This window comes from Callorhinus ursinus, unplaced genomic scaffold, assembly GCF_003265705.2.
Source record: "Callorhinus ursinus isolate GAN/ISIS: 27379988/994484 unplaced genomic scaffold, GSC_fseal_2.0 scaffold3, whole genome shotgun sequence".
In the NCBI taxonomy this organism is placed as follows: Eukaryota; Metazoa; Chordata; class Mammalia; order Carnivora; family Otariidae; genus Callorhinus; species Callorhinus ursinus.
In genome coordinates, this window is record NW_027397065.1 from 29,098,529 (window position 1) to 29,117,510 (window position 18,982).

An 18,982-nucleotide genomic window follows, 5' to 3' on the forward strand; every position below is an offset into this window, starting at 1 on the left:
TGGCCAGTGGCAGACCTTGGCCCACCCACGGGAGTTGGCTCCATGTTGGCATGCCGCATCCCGAGGAGCTTTCAGAGAAGGATAGCCAGGGGTGTGGGGTACTGCGACCAGGCTGGGACACCAGCTCCAGGGGTTCGTTGCACAGCTGACTTTGAAGGGCAGGAGGGGAGTGGCCCTGAATCTCTGGGGCCAGCCCTGACTCCAGCCTCGGTTGATTTCTGGGGTCATTTCCAGTGTCCCGGCCAGCAGTGAGGGTAAAATGGAAGATTTTCTGGGGCCTCTTGAGCACTGCAGCTCAGCTCCCTCTCACCTCAGCTGGAACCCCATGTTGCCCTGGTGATGCCAACAGACAGAAGAGGACAGACAGACCAAGAGTTGCTGTACAAGGTCTTTTCTTTGTTGTCATGGTTGGTTTGGTACATCTTAGCATCTGCGTCATACAAAGGGGGGAGCGACAGCCATGGCTTTTGGTCAGGTTCAGGGGGCATGAGGGGGTGCCCCTCCCCTCCCCCCAGGCACTGACACATTTAAAGAAAGCAGAGCAACAAGGACACAGCACAGACGTGGGAAAGGGATTCCCCCGCGAGAGCAGGATGGTCGTCCTCACCTGGGTCTCACTAGGACCCCCACCCCAGGGCCAGCACAAGCACCTCCCAATCTCTCCCCAGGGAAGAAGGGGGGCAGCAGGAGCAGGGAGGGGAGTAGGGGATATGTGGGGGGAGAGATGTCCCCACCTGGGAGACATATGTCACCTGAGCCATCTGATCCCTAGCTGCCTGTCCAGTCAAGGGCCTGCAGGACCCTAGGATGGATGGAGCAGCTCTGCCAGCCAGGTGCTGGGGGCTCTTATGGCTGGGGTTCTGCCCATTCTGCTGTAGCCAGATCCTGTAGGGCAGCTTCTTTGCCCACCAGCTGTCCCACCTGAGAGGAGCCTGGGCTGCTGAAATACTTCTGTTCTCTCTCTCTCCCTGCTACTTCCCTCCCAATCTCTCTCCCTCTCTGTCTCTCTCTCACATACACACACACCCCTACTTAAGAGGGTCTCTTGACTTCCTGCTTGCCTTTGGAGGAGACCCCACACAGTTTTGCCAGTAAGGACACCTTCCAGGAGCTGAGGCTGTCCATGTGCGCAAGTCCTGGCTCACTGCCAGCACCCAGCATGGGTGATCCAGAGAAGCTCCCAGGCATGCAAGTTTGGCCGTGGCCTTCCCTGGCAACCACGCATGCCCACATCAGGTGGTGCCCACTCCCTCGCATCTCATTGTTCTCACCATGTACAAATGATTGCTCCTTCTTATTTCCCTAGCTGGAGAGTGTCTCCCTGATACGCTGGAAGTGTGCGCTGAATTCTGGGACTGCTCCCTCCCTGTCCCAGCCTCCTAAGTGTATCACACGCACACTGCCCCATTTATGTGTGGCACACCCATCCCCCTCCCATCCAGTGGGCCACACACCCCTCCCACCCCAGGTACCTCATGTGAACATCCCTTCCCTGCTAGAGCACACCACACACATATTTTGTTGCCCCTCTCCCTCCACATGAGTGTGTTGTACACGGCATCTTCCCTGGGTCACAGGTTAGCTGCTTTCCACAGTCAGGTCTGTGGAATGACAGTCATCATGTCCTCCTGGACATGACAGTGATCACCTGGCAGTGGTTGGAGGCAGGTATGCCCCATGCTGAAATTCTCCCTTGCTCCCACCTCCAGGAAGACCTCTAGTCCTGCTCTTGGGAGTAGGTCTGAGGAGTCTGGAGGAGTCTAGGCCATGCACCAGACTAATCCAGCCAGCCTGGAGGGTACTCTCAAATGGGGAAAACCCTGAGCCTGCTCTGGGGGTGCAGAGGGGCTGTGGAGACCACCAGGGACATCCTCTGAGGGCCCCGGGATATCTTGCATGGCTGGGTTCCTCTGCTCATCTGAAGCTTCCTGAGCCTCGGTCTCTCCTGCCCATCTGGCACTCTCTGTGCCCTGGCACTACCTTTGAGATCTGTGGGCCCCTGTCAAGGGAGAGACCTTTTTGAACACTTGGGATCCACATCTGGGTGGTGCTCACACACAGGATCTGGGGAGGCCTGGGGCCCCTGGACTGGGCCCTGCCTGTCTCTATCCCAGGACCCCAGGGCTCTAGAGAATGACCATCCTGCCCAGGAAAAGAGACACAGACAAGCAGACAATAGGGGTGCGAGGTGGCTCCCCATCACAGACACAGGCACAGACACAGGCCCCCTGGGTAGGGGGCAGGACACAGGGGCATAGGGGAGGGGGCGGGGGCGGGGGAGAAGGGCAAATCCAGGGAGCTGGAGCTGCTGAAGCCCTGCTCCCTAGAGAAGGGACAGACCAGGGGATTTTTCTGGTTCCCTAAACATATGGATTGTTTTGTCTCGTCTTTAAAGTATTGCAGTCTAACTGATATGGCTTTAACTATTGGAAACGGACAGAGAAGACACATGTCTCTCTCTGAAATAAAAGCATAAATCCACTAAAATGGAAAACCTGCAGAATGCAAACTGGGGTCAATGGGGCAGGAGCTTTGGGGGCAGGCAAGTCGCCCCCTCCCTGGGCCCTGCTTTTGGGGTAGGCCCTGGTGGGGGCCCAGCATGGCTTCTTGGAGCACTGCCAGGGTCAGTCACAGTGGGCTTCTGAGGACCTCAGGCAGGAACCCCCCAAGGGCGGGAGGACTCTAGGCCAAGGACAAGGTCTCCTGTTGGATGTGGCCACCCGGGACCAATGGTTTTGGGGCCGAGGGGGGCATCTCACCTATGTTTGTCCTCCCGAAGCACACATCCTGCACATAGCTGCCTATTCAGAGCCACGCACATGCGCACAACAGTCTCAGCACCTCTGACACTCTCACACACACACTTCCACCACATCTAACACATGGCCTTCTCTCCAGACACACATGCCATTTTGAAAACACATGCAGACACAAGCTGCATGTGCAAACTCTACCACACGTACAAGATGGCTAGAAAACAGATACGACACAATCTCAATTCATACACACCCCCTCAAACAAGCACACATACACAAGGCTGCCTACCATACCCGATCTCTATCTAACACAGGAGTGTGATTAACATACACACACAATCTCAAGACATACTTACACTCTAACGACACACTGATAGGTACAGTCTTCGGACACACAATTGCCCATGCAGCCCCTACCACACACACTCATGCATGCATGCACACACACTTTCCTCTCTCATTTGCTCCCCAGTTCTACACAACTGACTGAGCAGGAGGCCTTGACAGTTTGGGGTCGGGGGGAGCAAATGTCATTCACACATCCCAGAGGAGAGTTTGTTCTTGGCCAATGAGATGAATGGACAGATGCCTTCTGTCCAGTGGGAACTGGCTTCTCCCCAAAGCCTTGGGGCTTTGGCCAGGAAGGGTCCTCCTGGGGACCATGGGGCCCTGGAAGCACATGGACATGATGGGGTGGGAAAGAGGGGTAGATAGAATGGGGGCAGCTTGGCTGTACCAATGGTGGTCCCATGGCATGGGCCATCGCTGCCCAATGGCTCCAAGTGTTTTCTGGGGGTGCCTGGGCAGCCCCTTGGCTGGGCAAACTGGGCCCAGCCTGGCAGTGGGGCCCCAGGACCCAAGTGGAGGAGGGGGAAACAAGGGGCTGCTCTACCCTGGGGCCTCTCCACAATGAGTTAAAGTCCAAAGTGGATCCATTTGGAGGGACTGGCTTGGCAGGGCCTATGCCTCTTCAGGTGGGGGTTGGGAGAGGAGTGCTCCTGGGCTGGGTGCCATCTCAGGGGGAGGGAAGAAGGAGAGCCCCAGCCTCCTGCCCAGACCTAGGCCTGGCCAGAATATGGCGGGGGCCTCTCGGGGCAGGCTTACCCTGACTCCCTTCCTCAGAGCCAGGCCACTTAACGCCCCTGCCCTGACCTGGAGGCCCACTGTGGGTCAGAGGCCAAAGGTCGGCATGCTGGGCAGGGCTGGAATGTGTCATTACTTTGGCTGGCTGGGGACAATGGTCCTCCTGGCAGTGGGGTGCATGAAGGAATGTATGGGGGTTACCACACTAGCATAGAACTTAGGCTTCTGGAGGGCGCCTGGGTTCAATGCCACCTTCTAGGGGGAAGCTGCCTTCCCTTTTTCAAGCAACTTGAAGTGAGGTGGGGGCTGGATGCCCTGGGATGAAGGGGGTGTGAGGGAGTGCTGAGAGGGAGGAGTCCCTGGCCAGGGAAGGGGGGGGTAGAGGTCAACTGAGGTTTTCCCCTTCAGAACTGAGACTTAACAGAATAAAAGGAAAAGAACCAAAAAAAAAAAAAAAAAAAAGAACAAGTGGAGTGGGAACAGGGCAGGAGGGCCGGTTACTTCTTGAACATGTCCTGCAGTGGCCCCGGGAGGTATTTGAGCACCGTGTCCAGGATGCTCTCCTCCTCTTCCTCCTCCTCGTCTCCGCAGCCTGCAGGGATGGCCTTCTTGGGCCGGGTCAGGCTCCCTTCGCAGGGCTGCTCCAGGGCTGCCTTCTCCTCTGCCTCCTTCTCTTCCTTCTTCTTCAGCCCGTACTGGGGCGGAGGAGAGCAGAAATGAGCACGAGTGGGGCAAGGAGAGAGCCGGGGGGGTCTCAAGGTCATGCAGGCTCAGCTGGGGCGCTAATGGAAACTCCCCAAGCCTCAGTCCTCTCATCTATAAAATAGGGATAAGGATGCCTTCCTTATGGGACTGTGCCTGTCCTTAATGGGTGCCCCATAAGAGTCCGTGCATGGGGTTTCTTTTAAAATTACCTGCCTGTAATAATTTCTCTGCTCTTCTGAAATCCCCCAAGATTTGACATCTGAAAGTCCTCCCCTATGTTTGGATGACAAAACTTGATTTGAGTTAATGGGAGGCTACTTACAGCCTTGATTTTTTGCAGTGATGAGACTAGACATGTACTGAACTGTTTGGCCTAGGGTGGCAGCTTCAGACCCATTGAGAGTGACATGTAGCCGTAACAGGTGCTCAGGGCACTACGGTACTTTCCAAAAATTCCCAAATTCTGGATTGCAAACATTTGGTCTCCACTGTCTTGGGTACAAGATTGTGGACCATAGCAGCAAACCTTAGGGAGCACTTCTCATGTGCATTATCTTATTTAATCCCCATAACGCTCTTTTGAGGGCGCTGTTCCTGTGACACTCGCTTTACCTATGAGGAGAGTGGCGCTCAGAGAGAGCTAGGTGTAAAGCGAGAGGAGGGATTCAGGGGAGCCCGAGGCCGGGTTTTGGGGGGTACCGGCTTGACCTCGGTGCCTTCTACTCTCTGGGCAGTTGGGAGGTGCTGACCTTGTCTCGGATCTGCTGCCGGACCTTCTCACGCTCAGCCTCCATGCGCGCATGCTTGGCCTTACGCTCTTCCTCCTGCTGCCGCAGAGCCTCCTGTCGCTCCTCCTCCTTCTTCTGCGCATCTGGGTCCTTCTCCTCCTCTCCCCCCAGCATCTTCCCCATATCCTTGGTGGCCCCTATAGTGGATGGGTTGGGGAGGGAGGGGGGGTCAGGAGGAGACAGGGCTAGGGATACAGGGGCCTGGTGCTCTGCAGACCCCTCCCACCTGGGTTGGGACCCAGGTTGGGGAGTGAGGGGTGCTGGGCTCGGGCCTCACCTCCAAGGGCCTGCTTCATGACGAAGTCCATGATGCCAGCTCCAGTTAGCGTGCCCTAGCCCGCAGCTGAGTTTGCATGCAGGGCTCCTGGCAAGGCCTGGCTCAGAGAGATGTGTCAACCTGCAAAATGGAGTCGGGGATCAGACGTGAGAGGCCTCTGCACAGATAGATGGCAGCCTCTCCCTGGTTCAGGCCCCAGGCCCCGTCAGCTAAAGCCAAGACCCAATGCCCTGGTGCCCATGGAAAGGAGGTGGAAAGGGGTTCTTTCCTGAGGGCTTGTTGTAGGCCAGGCACATATGTGTGGTCACATATCTCCAGATTCCGATTGTAAAACCTTCATCTTGACCATATTGCTTTAATTTGGTTGAAGCCAAGAGTGCTAGAAAGAACTCAGGCGTGCTAGAAAGAACTCAGGCGTGCTAGAAAGAACCTGGAATTTGGAGTCAGGCAGACAGACCTGGGTTCTCATGCCTCCCTCATTCCTTATTTGCCATGTGACATTTGGCCCATTACTGAACCCCCTTGAGCCCCAGTTTCCTCAACTATATGAAAGAGTGGCAGTGCCTCTTTCCCCAGGGCTACTGTGGACACTGGGGACAATTTCAGCCTGGGCCCCACTGGGTCAACCCCGAGATGGGATGAGCACACTTAGGGCCCCAGCCAATCAGAGGCCGGTTAAAAAAAGAACAGTCAGCTTGGATGAACATATCCAGACTTCTGAAATTAGACAAATGGAGAAATAAGTTACTTTTATTGCAACAAACATATAAATTTTTTGTTTTATAGCTTCATATTGATTTTTATTTTGAATTACACATGGGGGGTGGTTGGAGACATGATAATCTTCTTGGGGCTTGGGGCCTTTAAAGTATCAAGCATGGGCCTTGTAAGCACTCAGCTTATGTTAGTCCTCCCCTTCTCTCTCAATTACCTTCAGTTTTTATTATATATTTTTGTTCTTTTTTTTTGCCCTCAGAAGGTTTTCTCCAAAGAAATTCTTAATGGGAATCTCAATATGCAAAATACGTAGAAGTGGAAGTATTCCAGTGTTAGGGGGGAGGGGTAGAGAGCTTGGAGCTTCCGTCCACTGTTGACCTCCTTCTATCTTGTTCCCCCCACATCCCTGAGAATTTGAAACCTGATATAACTCTTAGATTTCCTTTCTACTTTCACCATTCAGTTTCACTGGTTTTTCTCATAGACAAAGCCATTACAAATCCCCTTTTGGGTGTGGATGGGAACATGCATGAGCTATCCAAAGTGTGATGTAGTCACGTGGGGCCAGGCCTCCCCCTGCCTCCCCACCGGGCCCGTCAGCCCACGCAGCCTTGGGGTTTTTATGATTTGCTAGGAGGAAAAAGGGAAATGGTGGCAGAGAAGCAGGCTGGATATCACAACCAGCTTGAGTTCAAGGTCACTGGCTGTTTGTTGATGATGGATTTTCCTCATTTCTTTCAAAATGAGAAAACATATCAGCAGACTGAGATCTTTCTATCAAATGGGGCCCGAGAGTTTATTTGAGGACTTCTACGTGATCATACCACCTGACAGGTTGTTTGGAGGAGGGCAAATCATAATGGAGTAGAAAAACATCGCCAGGGGCTTTAGCATCAGACACACCTGGTTAGAAGTCCAGGCTCCAATACTCCCTGCCTGTGGTCCCCTGGGAAAGCAGTGTCCTCCTTGCCAGTGAGAGGAGTATTAAGCCTACCCTTGTACTGATGTTCAAAGAAGAGGAGGTACTGGTCAAGTGCCTGGTGTGTAGCAGCTGCTAGTTAATGTTGGCCGTTGCTGACCGTGTATTTGCAAGGACATGCAAAAAAGGAGCAGGATTTCCAGGAAATGCCAGAGAACCCACCCTGACCCAGAATTCTGAGTTTGAAGGCAGCTCAGCTCAGTCAATTAAGATGTTTTCACTTGATTCAAAAACATTGTGAAGAGACTACATTTCTAAGAACAGGAAATGAACAATTCAAAAATCAAATGATTTCAGGAACTATTGGGTTCCTCCTCTGTGTTTCCACGCAGCTCAAGGAATTGGCAGGTGGTGCTGGAGGATGCAGGGCTCTAATTTGAGATGTCTCAAATTGGTCCACAGGGTACCTGGACTTTAGGTCCAGCCTCATCCCTAACTTGCTGCTCTGGCAAGTCTCTTTCCTGGACCAGATGATCTTCTGGGTCCTCTTCCCAGCGGTTCTGTTGGAGCAGTTTTGCAGCATTTGAACTGCTGGCCACCCCCTTGTGCCCTCAAACCCTTCTCCTGTCTTGGTTTTGTGACTCAGTGCTTTCGTCTCCCCCATCTCCTACCATACTCTCTCCTCTCCTACTGCTCCCTCTCCCCTCCCCACCCCAGTTTTGCTGCCTCCTCTTGTTCCTTTCCTTTCTTCAGTAAGAGTGTTCCCTAGGACTCTGACTTTAGCCTGTGCCTCTTTTTCCTCTCTAATGTTTCCCTAGGGGACTCATCCTTTCTTGGGCTTTAATGATACCTAGACATCTTCTGTGGGCTCTCAGACCCCTATATTCATTTATCCAACAAGTTCCAACTGAGCACCTACTATGTACCAGGCCATGTGTTAGGCACTGGGGGTATAACAGTGAACAAGACAGACAAAATCCTGCCCTCATGTAGATTATATTCTGGAGTGTGTGTGGTGTGAGTGTGTGTGTGTGTGTGTGTGTGTAGGGAAATAGGCAATAAATGAGTCAAGAAATACACTTGCCTTCCTCTTAACAGCTCCCTCTGGATATCCCATGGCACCATTCAAAATCAACATGCCGTCTCTCTATCACCACACCATCTCCTTCTCCGGACTCTTCTGCTTCTAAGCATTCATTCAGCAAACATTGATTACTACCCCTCCCCACCCCCCCCATCTGCAAAGTACATCTACTCAGTTGAGGGCCGAGTCTTCTGGATACTTACATCCTTGTCACTCTAGGTGCCCCCCTTGTTGAAGCCTGCTGGGATTATTTAGCAGCATCTTGGGTCCACCCCAGAGTCCTGCTGCCCACTCCCAGCATGGCTATCTCAGCTCTCCAGTAATTTCTTGTTCATCCTGTTGAGGCTTCCCTAACCAATTTCGCAAGGCCCAGTGTCATCCTACCCTATCCCCTTCAGCAGGTGACTTTTCTCCCAGTTCATGTGGCCCATTGGAAGGCTTGTGGGCTCTGGTCAGGCATACCTGACTCTGATCCTGAATCTGCTACTTTTTAGCTCTGTGATGGTAATTGACTTAACCTCTCTCCCTTATACAGTGAGGATTATAATAACACTTTGAAAGGTTAGAAATACTGTATGCAATGTGTTTGGCACATGGGGGAGGGCTCAGTAAATGGTGACTATTATCATTATCAAAATGATTGATGCCAGCTGGTATGAGCTCCTGCAACCTTCCTTCCTAGGTTCTGAAGACGAGGTCCCCCTCCTTCCTCCTGAAGTTAATCTATCTGCCTGTGCTGCAGATCTTCTCTCCTTACACCTCCTCCTTGAGCCTTTCATGCTCCCTCTTCCTCACATCCTCAGTCTCTTCTCTATAGGTCTCTTTATCCCCTTCCTTCTCTAGCTCTTGCTCTGAACAACCTTTCCCTTCATCTCTGCCCTCTACCTTTGTGATGAAGGGGTCTCCAGTTGGTGTCTCCACTCCTTCACCGCTGAGTCAGCCCTGCAGCTCTGTGAGGCAGAGATCTGCCTCTGCACTGCCACCAAAATTGCCCTCATCAGAGTCACCAGAGGCCTCCCAGATGCCAGACCCTGGAGTGTTTTCACAGCTCTCCAGCTCTCCCATCCTTCCGTAGTTGATGATGGCCCTATTCTCTTCCCATCCCTCTTCCTGGATTTCCTGACTTCTATGAGAGAGTACTCCTGTGGTCTTCAGATTCCTTCTCAGACAAGTCTTCTATCTCTCCTTTGCTGACTTCTTTCCTTTAAAATGTAGATATTCCCCAAGCAATCTCTCTCCCTCTTCCCCCCTCCTGCTGTCCCTCCTTCCCTCATTGTCTCGCTTGGGAATATCACCTAACCCTATTGGTTTATGCCCTTTTTTATTCACAGACACCCCCCCAACTTGCACATTTAACTCTCTGCTGGATATTGCCACATGGATAATCTCAGATTCAATCTGCCCAACAATCAATCTCACCCTTGTTTCCCTCACCCAACCATCTTCTAGTGTGCCTTGTTCCAATCGCCTCAGCTGAAAACTCTGGAGTCAGTGATTTCTTTATTCACTCAGTCACTCAGTCACTCAGTCACTCAGTCACTCAGTCACTCACTCAGTCACTCACTCACTCACACTACCAATATTCTTTGAGCATCTCCTCTGCCAGGTACTATTCTGGATGCTGGGCTGTGGCAGGGAACAAGGGAGTCATATTTGCTCTCACAGCATTCAATTAGCTGGGAAGATAGACATTGGACAAAAGACCACACTAGGAACTGGTGAGTTAAAACTGAGATGGGGTGCTGAGAGAGAAGTCTGGAGGCTGTAGCTTCATGGTGCATCCTGCATCCACACCCTCTTCTCCTACGGCTGCTAATGTCTTGGTTCAGGGCCTCGAGGTTCTGGATTTGTGCATAACCTCTACGTCTGTCCCTCCCTCAGCTCTCATCCATCCTCCATGTGGCTGTCCAATTAATCTTTCTAATGGGCAGATTTGCTCATCAAACACACCCTGCAATGGCTCCCCATGGCCTTGTTAAACTGACCACAGTCCTTGTGCTGACCTTCAAGTCCTGCACAGTCTAGCACCTGCCTGCCTTGCCATTCCTTCCCCATCCCTCGCATGTGGCTCTGCTTCAGCTATACCCCAACACATATTCTATTCGAAAACCACTGGGCATTTGTTCATGCTGTTTTTACAGCCTGAGATCCTCTTCACCTCCTCTCTGCCAGTTCAAATCCTAGCTTCACTACTTACCAAGTGACCTTGACCAAGTGGTTTAATCTTTTCTCATCTGTAAAATGGAGACAATAATACCTATGTCCAAGGCATGTTGTGAGCATTAAATGAGATAATACAAATAAAGTGCTCAGCCTAGTGTTTGGCACGTAGTAGGTGCTCAGTCCATATTAGCTGTCCTCATCATCACTGTCAGCAGTAGCAGCAGCAATATTAATTTTCAAAGCTCCCTCTTAAACATCACTCCCTCTATGAAATATCCCGGATTTCCTGGGTGAGATGTGATGGTGTCTTCCTCTTCTGAGACCCATGGTACTTTCTAGGGCAGCCTTGCCTGCCTCCACCTCAAGTGCTCTGTCCAGCTATGTGTCTTTCCCTTCCTGATCACTCAGCTCCTTTCAGGGCAGGGCCTATATCTTGTTCATTTCCATTATCCCAGAGCCCATAACATCTCCTGGTTCATGGTAGAGCCTCATGACATATTTGCTGGGTTGAATTTAATGTGTATCAGCGAGTATGTGAGTATACGCATTCAGAGTATGATCCTGCGTGTCTAACTCTGAACTTAGGCATCGTGTGAGTCTGCGTGAGCGTGTGTGCAGGCGTGTGTGTAGATATTTTGCCATATGCCTGTAGGAGTGCTGAGGTCGGGCAGGTTGCATGCAGTTGAGGATTTTGGACAGACCGCCAGGAGGCGCTCCTCAGCGGTTCTGCGGGAAACCTTGGTCTATCCCTGCGCGGGAAGGGTGGTAGTGGTGGTGGTGGTGGCTGTGGGGTGGTGGTGGTGGTGGTTGTGATGCTGGGCTGGGGGAGGGGAGACAAAAAGGGGGAGAGGGAGGGGTGCTACTGCAGCACGTTTTCGTGCCTTTAGAGCATCCAGGACCTAGGACACATCTTCAGCTTTCCCTTCCCGACTTCCTCCAGCCTGTCCCAGCCCAAAGGCAGCGGAGGTACCTCCTCAGGCTTGGCCTTCTGAGCCCCAAGCGGTTTCGGGACTGGGCCCCGCCATCCGACAAGCAGATTCGGGCACCTGCAGTGTTTGTCCTTGTGGCTGTTTTTCTGTTCTTATGGCTCAAGTCCAGGCTATATTTACCGCAACTCAATCCAACACTCATTTGCTTTTCACAGGGGACCCTAAGGCTAATGGCGGTGGCAGAGACAGGGGATGTCCCTTTATCCCCCGCCCCACCCCCACTCTACGCCCCTGGAAAGGAGAAGCACTGGGGGAGGGGAAAGGGCAGTGGAAGATGGGAGGGGGTAGGGAAACAGCTCCCTCCGAAAAGCGAAAGTGGCGGGGGCTTCGCGGTTCCCCCTCAGTAGAGGATAAGAATCCTGGCGACCCTCTCCCGGTCCCCTTCGGAGACCAGCACAGCCAGCAGCTCTGCCCCGGAGCTCCCAGTTGGCCACTGAGAGCGCCCCTCCCCCAACACACAAAGCTCCAACCCCAAGACCCAGCCAGGTATCAAACTTTGATGGGGGAGGGGGCAGAGTGGGGCCCGCGAGGGCCTTAGATGGGACGGTAACTAATGACCCTAGACAGAGAACGTGCGCTGGCCAAACCTCGGCTGCTCCTCCTCCGAGGACAAATAGTCCCCTTGGTCCCTCACCTCCAATCGACGTTTTAGGCTTTCCTCCCCTCCACCTTCGGCCGGTCCTCCCCCCTCCCGGCGCCCTCTGACTCACTCCGGGAGCCGGAACCCCTTCGGGGGCGGCTCCCTCCTCCCGCGCGAAGAGGGCTCTGGAGGGTTCCAGGTTAACCACAGCCTGAAGTAGCTTAGATCGACGTCCCCCCATCCCCAACCCCGTGAGCTCGAAGTTGTTCTCTAGGTTCAGACTTGAGTCTCCCGCCGCCCTCGAGGCGGTCCTGGCTCCCCGGGAGCCGGGCTGTTTCGGGCTTCTGCCCGGAGGTCTCCGGGTCGGGGGATCCCACTCCCCCTTGCCAGTTTGCTCCTGCTTCACTCCCTTCCCTCCGCCCGCTCGCTTTCACCCTCGCGGGGAGCTGTCCTTTCAGCACCACGGCAAGCGCGCCCAGGAAGGTCCCAGCTGCTGCCGCGCAGCCGCCCTTTCCGGCTCCCGGCCAGTCTTGGGGAGCTGTCCCCTCGAAAGCCGTACTCCCCAGCCTCCCAGGCTGCCCTGCAGCCTCACAGCGAGAGCCGGGACCCTGTTGTCCACAGCCCGACTCCGCCCTCCCGGCCCGTGGTCAGCACCGACCTGGCGGTCCACGAAACCGTCTGAGCCACTGCAGGGCTCCGGGCGTACTCAGCGAGGCGGTTCCTTCTGCTATTCCAGCTCCCGCCGCCGCCTCGTGCAACTCCACCAGGCTAGCTGGGGCCGTGGCTGCTGCCGCGGGCGGCTGCCGGAGGCGCCCTCCAATCACGCCCCTCAGCCAGGCCCTGACGTGCTACCGCTCCCCTTCCAGATGGGAAATTCAAATCTCTCTCTCTCTCTCTCTCTCCCTCCCTCTCTCTCTCCCTCTGCCTCTGCCTTTCCTTTTCCTCTCCCCCCATCTCCTCCCTCTCTCCTCTCTCTTCCTCCTCCCCCTTCCTCTCCCTTTCCCATTCTTCCTCCTAATCCCCTCTCTTTTCTCTCTCCAGTCCCCTTCCTCCTCCACCTTTTGCTGTCCCCTCCCCACAAGACACCCCCCCCCCCCCCCCCCCCCCCCCCGCCAATCCCCCCTCCCTGCAGCCACCTGTCCTGGTCAGAGCTCTTAAGACAACAAGCTTGTTGCCTCAATGCACTGAGTGGAGGTTGGAGGGCTCTTTAAAGCAAAACTCAAAGATCACCTGTTCAGGAAAGCCCTCCTGCTTCCTCGAGGAAGAATTGGTCACACTCTTCTCGGGATTTCTGCCACCCCTAGACACACCCGTTTCAGAGGCTCTGGTTCCTCTATTTGCTTGTCTCTTGCCTGTGAGCTCCTATAGGACAGGCCACCATCAGATCATCTTTACAGCCCCTCAGCATCATGTCCTGGCACAGGATTACTCAAGAAACACTGATGGATCATGTGGGTAAGGCCCCACCAGGGGGTGAGGAATCCTTCGTGTGGACCTTGAGGAAGAAAACTGCTGCAAAATTCAGTGTAAAATTCACTTGCCAATGCCTTGTAGATCTGATATACTGTGAAGAATAAGGAATCCTTTCACAAACTTTATTCTAGAAGCCTATTTCTTTCTCTTGTATGCCCAGGGAAGAAAAGGGACCTCCAAGAGGCAGGGCAACATCTGCCCCCATCCCCCAGGACTTTCCACCTCCTCCCACACTCATTTCTCATTTTATTACTGCTCCTAATGAGCCTCTCCATTCTGCCTGCCATCTTTTGGCTCTAAAATGCTTCCTTTAATCCAGACCAATGTGTAAGAAAACGGCTTAGGAGAGGAGGGGCCTTGCATCAGGCCTTTGAAAGATTTGCAGGAGTTTATGCATCAGTCAGGGTTATGTCAGAGTGGAGATGACTTCTGCCTCTGTAAGGGGATGGCTTCCTTCCAAGGAGGGAGCAGCAAGAGCTGCAGAGGTACAGGATTTGGGAGAGGAAGGAGGAATGATTTTGTTCCAAAAGGAGGGGACTATTCCTTTGCACAAATTCACAGCAGAAACCTCAAAGCAAGGGACCTCCACAGGTCAGAGGCCATTCGTAGAACCACCCTGCTCGCCTGTAGAGTCCTCTTCTGCGGCTCATCTCTGTTCTCCCCTTACAGGCTATGGGGCTTGGTATAGGGAAGGCCCTTCATTTATGGCTGAGTTCTGTTTAACACTGTGTTGGTCTATTAGCACGCTTATTTTTAATTTTTCTTTCCTTTCCTGAGGCAGACACTAATGGAGGAGGGGCAGAGGGGAGGCTGTTTGATTAGAGTGACTTAGACTTGCCACTAATGCCCGAGGGGAGTTCTGGGCAGGGAGATCTGACATCATGCCGTTTCAAGACTCACAGTCCTCCTCCTCTCTCTCCTTCTCCCTCCTTTCTCCCTGTTCTTCTAGAACAGAAGCTCAGTGAATGGGACCTGGCAGCTCTCTAGTTACAGTTGGGGTTTTTCCACAATGGGCTTTACCTTTAACATGGACATCAACCAAGCTGGGCTAAAAATCCAACTCTCCTTCAGAAAAATACTGAGCTCAGTTCTGGACACCATACTTTAAGATGGACTTAATAAACTTGTGTATGTTTAGAAGAGAAAGGGTGGTTTGGTGGTGGGGCTCTGGAAATCAGATCAAATGAGGGAGAGTTGAAGGATTTGAAGATGTTTCACCTGGAGGAGAAGATGCTAAAGGGCAAGGCTTGCTCAGTTTGTAATTCCAATACTTAGCGTGGTGCCTGGCAGAATTGGTGCTAAGGAAATGCTTGTTGTATGAATGAATGACCACTGCAGGGAAAGAGGAGTACTATTGATTTTACCAGTCCGGAAGACAGAATTAGGGCAAAGGCAGAAAGGTAAAGGGAGGCAGACAGAAGCTCTATGAGAAAGAATCTTCTGTCAGTTGGAGCTGTCCAGCCAAAGCATAGACTGCCTCATATTAGGTAGTGAGTTCCCCATTCCCTGGAAAATGACAGTTGGGTGGCAGGTGACAACTAATGCCCCCTTTGAACTCAAGCTTCTGTGAGTCTATAAAAAATCGTATGAGCTGACATGAATCATGTCTAGCTGCGGAAAATCTTACTGGTGAATAAAAGGACAGCTCAGTCAAGCCTCGTTGGCTTCATCCTGTTGAATGATTAGGGATAAATCAGGGCACTGTAGCCACTGATGCTTTCCATTGAAGAAAGATGGTGGAGAGCTGAGTACTTGCTCCCTCTTCACTCTTGCCAGCCTAGACATGGTTCCTAAATACTGTCCATGTAGAAAAGTCACTAAATATTTTAGCCATTTTCTAATGATTATAATCCTACTAATCATAGCAACCATCAGGCCCCCATTATGTCTCAGGTGCTTAGTTTGGTGCTTTGCATAAATTACATTCTCTCCTTTAGTTCCCACAAATCTCTACTTCCAAGACGGGGAAGTCTATCCCCTGGGAGATACAGTGAGTATTTGGCATAGCCAGAATTCCAGCCCAGGCCTGCCTGACGCTGAGCTCCAGGGTCCTTTCATCCCCCTGGGCTGTTTCTCTTCTGACACATCCCACAGCCTATGGAAATGTAACTTTTGCTCTGCAGATTTTTTCTTTTACGTTGACATTTATCATCTTCCCTGTTCTCCAGTTTCTCACCAAAAAAAAAAAAAAAAAACCAAAAAAACCCCAAACCTGTCTTGAATTCACACCCAGATTGGGGTCCTCATGTCATGTGGGTTGTCAGCATCTCCTTCATCTCCTGCATCTCTAATCCAGCCTGCTGTGAGTCCCCCCTCCCCCAGCCAACCTCAGGTCCTTGCCGAGCCTGCTCTGTAGACAGCTTCTAAGAGTCACCTGGTAAAATATGGATGTGGCTCTGCTAAAGGTGTCTTACCCTGGCTCATGCTGAATCTCCACTTCTATTTATAAGCCCTGTGGTCTGGGGCAGGGGGCCAGATTTGAACAGATTTTTAAAATTATATGTACATGCCTTGAATGTTCACTAGGAAAGCAATCAAGAGAGCTAATGTCAGTACTTTGTGTGCGAACTGAGGAACAGTGTGTGAAGAATGACAACTGTCAGAGCCCATAAATGCGGTGATCAGTGAGAATGGCGTTTGTCCAAAGGTCAGCCCATTTCTTCACTGCAGTTGCCTCAGTCCAGAGGGCACTCTGGATGCAATGCGGGATGTGAAGAAGAGCCTGCTGCCCGGGCTGGCCTCAGCTGGGAGTTGAGCTGGTGGGTGCAGGGAGGCATCTGAATGCTCCAGATGCTGACTCCACAACCTGCCATTCTAACTTGAGCCTGGAGGGGCAGAGTTGGTCTTGGTTTGAGGGGGTTGCCCCTGTGCCAGAGGCAGAAACAGAACTGTGAGGGTGGTGCACAGGGAAGGGCTCAGGCCCATCTGATGAGCGCCTCCCTTCTTGTCACTGATAATGGCTAGGGTGCCACGGTCAGGATGTGAGACCAAGGGCCTGGTCTGTCTCCTTCAACATGGAATGGCAGTGTGAAGGTAAACCCATTGGTGTGCAGTGGTGCATATATGTGTGTGGCCGCCAGTGTGGGGCCATGCCGGGGGCAGTGGGCGGCATCCACGTGGAGGGACACAGATGCTAGCCAGGGAGGTGTAGGTCTGTCACCGTGTGATACACAGCGTGTGGTGGTGTCTCCCTCCTGTTGGGGAGGGTCTTTGCTGTGAGTGCATCACCAGGTGTAAAGGCAAGTGGGCTGTTGTTACAGTGGAATATGTTAATGGCATTGTGCGATGGGTTGGGTATAAGGTGAAGTTACCACCTGCAGCTGGGCAGGTTGTGCAGGGTACAAGCCCAGAGGGTGCCATTGACTGTGGCAGCTGCAAAGGCTTGGGACATGTCACCATTTCTGTGTAATGGTGTATGTCTAAGTGTCACTGTCAACAAGAGATGACACAGGGGATAGGGTGTTACCATCAGTATGAAACGGGGCCATCATAGGTGGCAAGGGTGCAGGTGTAAGTGTGTCACAGCGGACTGGCACACATGTCACTGTCATTGTGGGACAGAAGGATGTATATGTGCAACCAGGAGTGTGTCATCACCACTGTGCAGGCATAAATGTGTCACTGAGTGTGACTGATTCCTCCTTTTCTATTTTTTCCCCCCACCACGGTGGCCCTTGGCAGCCCAACCTACTAGCTTCTGCTCCACCTGGGAAGCTGTATAAATCTTTGGATTCTCCGTTACCCACTTTTGTTTCCCAGAAAGAGGGTTCCAGGCTCCCCATCTGAACCCTGACTCATTGGTGTGGCACAGAGTGTATGTGTGGGAATCCCTTGAGGAGCCCCTCTCTTTCCCAGAGCCCTGTCCCCAACTCAGAGCCCCTCCCCAGCTCAGCATCCTCCTACCAGCTCCTCAGAGGTCCTCTGCTACCCTTCATCCCATCCCCACCCTCCCAGATCCAGGCACTCATTAGCATGTCAAAGCAGTCCTCTTGCAGCCCACGTGGTGTACCCTGGGATATCCCCACACAGTTAGCTCCCTCTCATCTTGAGCTTTCCTGAAACCTTGCATTTTCATGTCTGCCACACCAGTCTGTAGTTCCCCTACCATCCAGCACAGGGAGGATATTTTGGTGATAAATCCTTCCTCCCTTGCCTGGTTCTTTTTCGAGCTCTCTGCTGGGGCTTCTGCCTCCCCTCCTCCAATGTAAACCCTTCTGACTCTCCAGGATGTGGTTGGACCACCCTTTCCATCAGGAATTCTTCTGATGACCCTAGATGCTCATGTCAACCCAGAGCCAGACACTGCATCCCACCAAGCCTCCTCATCTGAGTCCTAGCCCTGGACTTGCTCAGACACAATAGGTGGAGCATCAGAGTTTGCCCCGTGTCCTCAGGAGGTCCCCCTTCCAGAATGTCCCTCCATCCTCGTCACATTTGGTCCCCTTTCCCCTCCCCCATGTGAAGCTCATGCTCAGAAAGACAGTTTTTACATCTTAGAATCCTCTCCTTAGGCACATGGAAACAGAATAACAGAGTTCCAGAATACTAGAATCATAAGCAAAGACCTTTTTAGGATAACATTTAGAATCACAGAATCTAGAATGACAGGCTCTCTAAACGCTGTATGTCCAAGAGTGGCCCACTCTTCCTCAGAACCTCCAGGGTGGGAGACTCGTTAAAAAAGATTTTGGGGCCTCTTCCCATGTGGACCGAACCAAAATCTCTGAGATGGGATCCCAGGAATTTGTATCAGTATCAAGCCTCCAGGTGGTTTGGATACACCCTCTAGTTGAAAAACCCTTGCCTCGGGCCACTGAAATCTGATACTCATGTGATTCTGGGCCGTGTTCTTATAGAAAAAAAGTACTGAATCATGAAATCATAGAATATTTTAGGATTCACAGAAGCTTAGATTCAACTAATTACACACATTCACTCACAACTCTAGGATCTTAAATTCCATGAATCTTAACACCTAGGATTAGGGAGTTGGAAGTGACCCTGGAGTGCAATTTTGTTCCTGTTCTAGAAGGAACTTTTCCTTTTCAGCCTCATCACTCCTTTTGGAATGGAAGGCTTTTTCCCCTGTCCCTTTCAGGGCTGCCTCCACGGTGTCGCCTACATTTGTGAAGATAAATGTTCTTTCCGTCTTGGTGCAAAGGCAGCTGGTAGAACCCCTGCATTCTTGGGGCGAATGAGTTGGAAATGACTTCTGCTTTCCATTTAGGACCAGCACACCCTGGCCCACAGAACAGATCTTGCTCTTTAATAGAATGAATCTGAGGGAATATTTGAGGAACGTGGACAAGACAACAGAGGTTAATAAGCTCCTGGAGTTTCTGGTCAAGGAAATGAGAGAACGCCGAGGAATAGCAGAATGCTATTTTGGAGATTGTTGGGCGTGTGTGTGTGTGTGTGTGTGTGTGTGTGTGTGTGTGTGTGTGTGTG

The 18,982-nt window shown here is 52.2% G+C and overlaps 1 protein-coding gene across 2 annotated transcripts in view; it reads right to left on the minus strand.

The window, feature by feature from the left end:
* Positions 1–380: 380 nt before the first annotated feature.
* CPLX2 (complexin 2) overlaps positions 381–18,982 on the minus strand; it is an 82,755-nt gene continuing 64,153 nt past the window's right edge. Inside the window, exons 1-4 of one of the 2 annotated variants that reach the window (XM_025866613.2) lie at positions 12,720–12,980; positions 5,610–5,729; positions 5,294–5,469; positions 381–4,534 (exon numbers count right to left, since the gene is read on the minus strand). In XM_025866613.2, coding sequence (XP_025722398.1) covers positions 4,337–4,534; positions 5,294–5,469; positions 5,610–5,640 — 405 coding nt within the window. In that variant the 5' untranslated portion in view covers positions 5,641–5,729; positions 12,720–12,980 and the 3' untranslated portion in view covers positions 381–4,336. Of the gene's footprint in view, positions 4,535–5,293; positions 5,470–5,609; positions 5,730–12,719; positions 12,981–18,982 lie in introns of those variants that run through there. The other variant, XM_073889760.1, reaches the window with a different exon arrangement.